At 24.6% G+C, this 6,089-nt stretch overlaps 1 protein-coding gene across 2 annotated transcripts in view; it reads left to right on the top strand.

Annotated features, from left to right (window-relative positions):
• Positions 1 to 6,089, top strand: part of LOC117177939 (DDB1- and CUL4-associated factor 6-like) — an 87,046-nt gene that overhangs the window by 53,877 nt on the left and 27,080 nt on the right. For both annotated transcript variants that reach the window (XM_033369063.1, XM_033369064.1), the window contains exon 10: positions 2,276 to 2,687. In XM_033369063.1, the coding sequence (XP_033224954.1) occupies positions 2,276 to 2,687 (412 nt within the window). The remainder of the gene's footprint in view (positions 1 to 2,275; positions 2,688 to 6,089) is intronic.

Raw genomic sequence — 6,089 nt, 5'->3', positions numbered from 1 at the left:
TTCATATTTATATCAATAAAATACACAAAACATTTAAAGAAAGATTTTACAAGTGTTTCAAAAAATCCGTAAGGATTTAAAAAGATTTCAAGAATTTAAATTTTTTAAAAAGATATCAAAGATTTTAGAACATTTTCAAGGCTTTAAGCATTTTCAAAAGGTTTCAAGAAATTCGAGAAGATTTCAAAAGATGTTCATGATTTCAAACGAAAACAATAGTTTTCACAAAGACTTAAGAAAGATTTCACAAATATTTTAAAGATTTTATAAAAATTTGAAAATTTCACAAATATTAAAAAGATTTCAAAGATTGCACAAAGACGACGTATTTTCGCAGAAAAATTAAGAAATGGGACAATTTGGTTGTAAATTGTTTTTTTTGTTGTTGAAATTTATTTTTTAGACTAAATATTTAACTTTTCTTTTTTTAATTGAAAATTGATCCTTTCTAGTTGATAATTCAACTATATATATATTTTTTTTTTTGAAAAAATTATGTTTTTTTTTTTAAATTCTTCTCTTTTTTGTAGGAAATTAATCTTTTTGTTAATAAATTTACACTATTTTTGTCAGAAAGTTTATATTTTTCGGTTGAAAATTAAACTTTTTTACAGAAAATTTATCTTTGGGATTTGGAGTTAAAGCATTTGGATCATCTTTTTTTTCTGAGCTGAAAAATTGTTGAAAATTCGTCTTTTTGGTTGAAAAAATCCATTAATTTAGTTGAAAATTCGACTACTTTGTTCAAAATTGTTTCTTTTTTCAGTTAAAATTTAATTTTTTACTGCAAATTAATCTTTTTTGTTAAAAGTTTAATTATTTAGTTAAAAATTTAACTGTTTTGTTGAAAATTCACATTTTATGGTTGAAAATTCAATTTTTTTACAGAAAATTTGGATCATCTTTTTTTCTGAGCTGAAAAATTGTTGTTAAAAATTCGTCTTTTTGGTTGAAAAAATCCATTAATTTAGTTGAAAATTCGACTACTTTGTTAAAAATTGTTGCTTTTTTCGGTTAAAATTTAATTTTTTACTGCAATTTAATCTTTTATGTTAAAAGTTCAATTATTCAGTTAAAAATTTAACTACTTTGTTGAAAATTCATATTTTCTGGTTGAAAATTAAACTTTTTTTACAGAAATTTAACTTTTGACTAGAAAGTTCAACAATTTGGATAAACTTTTTTGTCTCTCCTAACTAAAAAATCTATATTTTTATTGAAAACTTTTTTTATCGGGCAATTAATCATTTTAGTTGACAATTCCTTACTTTAGTTGAAAATTTGTTGTTTTTTTTTTACTAAAAATTTAACTTTTCCTTTTTTAAATTAAAAATGATCTTTTTCAGAATATTTCAAAGGTTTTTAAACAAACTGAAAAATTGTTTTAAGAATTTAAACTATTTTACAGAACATTTATCTTTTGGCTTGGAAGTTCAATAATTTAGATCAACTTTTTCTTTCCTGATTGATTGACAAATCTTTACATTTATGGAAAATTCATCTTTTTGTTTCGAAAGGTAAAAATTTTGGATGATAATATATCTCTTCTTTTTTTATTAATTGAAAATTGGTATTTTTTTAGTTAAAAATGCAACCCTTTAATTGAAAATTCATGTGTTTTGTTGAAAATTTATCTTTTTTATTTGATAATTCAAGTTTTTTTTTAAAGTTGACGTATTTTACGAATGTTTCAAAGAATCCTTAAGGATTTAAAAAGGTTTCAAGAATTTACATTTTTTTAAAAGATATCGAAGATTTCAGAACATTTAAAAGTTTTTAAGTATTTTTAAAATGTTTCAAAAAATTCGAGAAGATTTCAAAAGATTTTAATAATTTCCAACGAACACAAAAGTTTTCACAAAGACTCAAAAAGATTTCACAGATATTTTAAAGATTTCATAAAGATTTTAAATATTTTAACGAATTCATAAAGATTTGAAAATTGCACAATGGTTAAAAAAGTTTCAAAGATTTCAAAGACTTTACAATGATTGAAAAATATTCCCAAAGATTTCACAAAGACGAGCAATGTTCGCAGAAAATCAAGAATTTGTTTCCTCATTATTCTCCTGTCTTTAGAAATTGTTGACCAATAAAAAATGCAAAAAATCATTCGATTAAAAAAAAAAGAAAAGTAGACCTGGAAAAACTTGATTTCTTAAGTCTCGCAACCCTAGAGAAGACCTTTCAATTTTATTCCTAGGAATTGTTGGAACACCATGTACGCAATTCTTGCCATAAGCGATCCGTTGGCATTATTATTGATTAATTTCAGATAATGTTGATGCCGCAATTGAAGTTCGAGCCACAACGAGTAAAGCCTCGGAAGGTGATGTAAGTATGCGACAAGGAGAATTAAAATGCCAGAAAATTGAGAGTTCGAGAAAAGAGACAGCAGCAGCGTCGGCAAGTGCGGCTGCTGCTGCGGAGTCTGTTGAGAGTCGTCTACTCGATTCCACGCCTGAGACTGTCCCGATGGAAACTGAATCTAGTCATGTTGGAGAGGCGAGTCCTCTTCAAGCCCTTATCGCGAGCAAACGTCGGAAAGCTCGACTTGCCGCCGAAAGTGCAAGAAGCGAGGGTGTTATGGGGTCTTCCAGTACTGATGTGGCAAGTAGTCGCGAGGGTAGCATCATGGAGAATCTCCAGGACCGACTGACGACGATGAGAGATGGATTTCTCGAGAGGTATGACAACATCTCTTCATTTTATTGTCAACAAACTAACACCGCCATCTGTTAGAAACTTATAGAACTTACAAATAAACACATTTAATTTGCAATAAAAAAATATTGAGGTAATAAAATGAGATAAAGAGTATCCTATCCTTTAAGTTGGACCAAATTACACACAGTATGCAAAATTTCATCAAGATCGGCCAAGTAGTTTCGGAGTTTAGTGGCGACAAAGATCGTGAGACGGGATTTTTTTTTTATATAGAGAGATTTCTAGTAGGGTCAGTTATTTTATAAGGAAGTTTTCTGTCGGAATAAGCTCAGACGGGCCGTTTGACCGGGAAAATCGGGAAATGAGAGTGAATTTATTATTTGGAGGGGAATTTTTAAAATTTTTATTTAAAAGAAAATCCTTTAAAGTCAGGGAATTTCTTTCGAGAATGTGTTTATTTTTGTTTCTCAATTACAATCACAAATTTCAGAAAAAAAAGTGTTATAGTTTATATTTCAATCCGAAAAGAATGAAATTTATACAACAAATATAGATTTTTCACTCAAAAAATAAATAAAAGTTTATCGAAATTATTGAACCTTCAAGGCAGAAGACAAAATTTGTCGAGAGAAATTGAATTTTCAAACCAAAAATGTGACTTTTGAGCAAAAAATTAATTTTCCATGAAACTGATGCATTTCCACCGAACAAAAATGAAATTTCAAACTTAATTTATTTTTTCCCCCAATGAGGCGAATTTTCAACTAAAAAAGATCAATCTTTAAAAAGTAAAAGTTAAATTTTCTGTTTAAAACTGGATTAAAAAAAAAAGCATTTACCACTGAACAGATACATTTTCAACAAAAGATCTATGCTTCAATAAAAAAAAACTAACATTTTAATTTCACTTTTACCCCAGTAGTTGAATTTTTAATTAAACAAATTAATTTACAAGAAAATAATTAAACTTTCAGCCAAATACATGAATTTTCAACTCAAAATATAAATTTTTCACAAAGCAATGATTTTTTGACAAAGTGTTTCAACCAAATCTCTCAAAAAATTAGTTGAATACTCGAGCAAAGAAGAACGATTTTTAACAAAAAATTTCATTTTCATTAAAAAAAATTCTTCTAGAACAGAGGAACTTTTAAATCAAAAATATAAATTTTCGACAAAAAAAAAAAAATAATTGAATTTTCGGTTGAAAAAGATTTAAATCAAGTTTTCACGATTAAAATATAAATTTGTAAACAATGAATAATTTTTTACGAAAAAAAAATGGAATTTATAATCTGAAGAGGAATTTTTAATCAAAAAGGATGGCTTTTTAACAAAATTGTTAAATTTTCTAAAAAATAGTTGCACTTTTATTTTTTTAAAAACATAGGATTAAATTTCTCTTCAAGCAGAATAATTTTTAATTACAAGAAAAGTTTATTTTTCATCCAAAAAATATTCCAGTCGACTCTGCAAGATCAAAAACTTAATTTTTTTACGAAAAAATAAGTTTCTACGAAAAAATTGAAATTTCAATCCAAAACGACCAATTTTTTTACCCAAAAAGGAAGCTTTTTAACAGAATAGTTGAACTTTCAACCAGAAAAGATTTCAGTTCATTTTTCAAAATCAAATAAAAAATTTTAAAGAAAAAGTAAATTTTTTACGAAATAGTTAATTTTTCAAGAAAATATTTTCAGAAAAAAGTTGTATGCGAAATTTTAATTTTAAATTATTCAGGTTCGAAAATATTCAATTCAGAATAAGATTGTTCATTTTTAAACGCTTTAAATAAAAAAATGATACAATTTGAACTCTTTTCTTATAAAATTGTCCATTTAAAAAAAGTTCAATCTGAAATTTTTCAATTTCTAGCGCTTTTTATCAGAAATAATACAGTTTTAATTTCTTTGAATTTGAATATGAAAAATTGTATTAGGAAATTATTTAATTTTTAACGTTTTGATAAAGTTCTTTTTTCGAAATTATCTTATAATCTTAAATCACGGAGATTCGCGATTCTTATATTTAAAATAAAATTGTCTCATTTTGTTGAAAATACGTTTTTTCGTTTGTTTGATATTAATTTTTCTAACCGACAATTTTAATAATTTATTTTTATTTGAAAATTCGTTCTTTTTCATAGAAAATTAATATTCTTGGTTAAAAATTTATCTTTTTGCTTAAAAGTTGTGCATTTTTTTGTCAATTTTCCTTCATAATTTGTTTTTTTGGAAATAAAAATTTAATTACATAATATATTTTTTAATTACAATAAAAGTTCTCAAAAATCATTCTCTCTTAATTAAATTTTTTGTAATTAAAAAGGAATTTCGAGATAATCAGTGTTGAATTGAATCCTGCTTTGTTTGGAAAATATAAAGTGATAAAAATGATTTAATTTAATTGAATATAATTTTTAAGTTCGGTGAAAAAGTTTAGAGAGAGATTATTTTTTGTTCGAAGCGCACGTGTGCGTAAATTTATTTCATTTTTTATTTTTATAGATTAATTGTTATTTTAAATTTAAACAATAATTTCGAAAAACTTAAAACATTAAAAAATAGTTTTTCCTTAATAAGAATATTTGATTTTTGTATTTTTATTAAATAAATAATATTGATTAAACCCCCATTTTTTTATTCAGGAATTTTATTTCGAGGATTATCAATAATCCGGAACTTTCAAATTCGGTAATTTTAAAATCTCCTGAACATTATTTATCGAGAATTTTCCAATTTGGAAATCACAAATTATCTGTAATATTAGGAGATTTTTTTGTATTTCAATTTTTTTGTACTTTTTTCGGATACCAAGCAACAAATTCTTTTCCCTGGGTCAAAAATTTGAAAAAGTTTAGTTTTTTTGCAAAAAAAAAAAATGTTGATGCCATTTATCAAAAGCACATAGATTTTATCATTTTTTCTCTAAAAGGACATTTTGAAGTATAAAATTAAGAAGCATCCTTGGTTGAGAGTTGAACTCTTTTGGTAAAAATCATTATTATTATTTATTTTTTTTTGGTTTAGGATTCATCATTTTAGTTGGAAATTAATTTTCAATAAAAAAATTTCATTTTGTATCAAATAGTTTTATTTTCTTCCAATTGTGAAATTTTCAAGTGAAAAAGACAAATTTTCTAAAAAAAAACCATTTTCAACCCGAGAATATTAATTTTTAACAAAAAAGTTAATTTCCAACCAATCAGTTGAATTTTCAACAATATATTACATTTTTTTTAATATATCAAACTTTTAAGAACATTTCAAAGGTTTTAAAAAATTTCAAAAGGTGTTTTAAGAATTCATATTTTCGGGTTCAAAATTTAAACTGTTCTATAGAAAATTTATCTTTTGGCTTGGGATTTCAATAATTTAGATAAACTATTTTTTTTTCTTGATTGATTGAAAAATCTTTATATT

Source organism: Belonocnema kinseyi, chromosome 8 (genome assembly GCF_010883055.1).
Source record: "Belonocnema kinseyi isolate 2016_QV_RU_SX_M_011 chromosome 8, B_treatae_v1, whole genome shotgun sequence".
In the NCBI taxonomy this organism is placed as follows: Eukaryota; Metazoa; Arthropoda; class Insecta; order Hymenoptera; family Cynipidae; genus Belonocnema; species Belonocnema kinseyi.
This window is presented reverse-complemented; position numbering and strand designations above follow the sequence as displayed.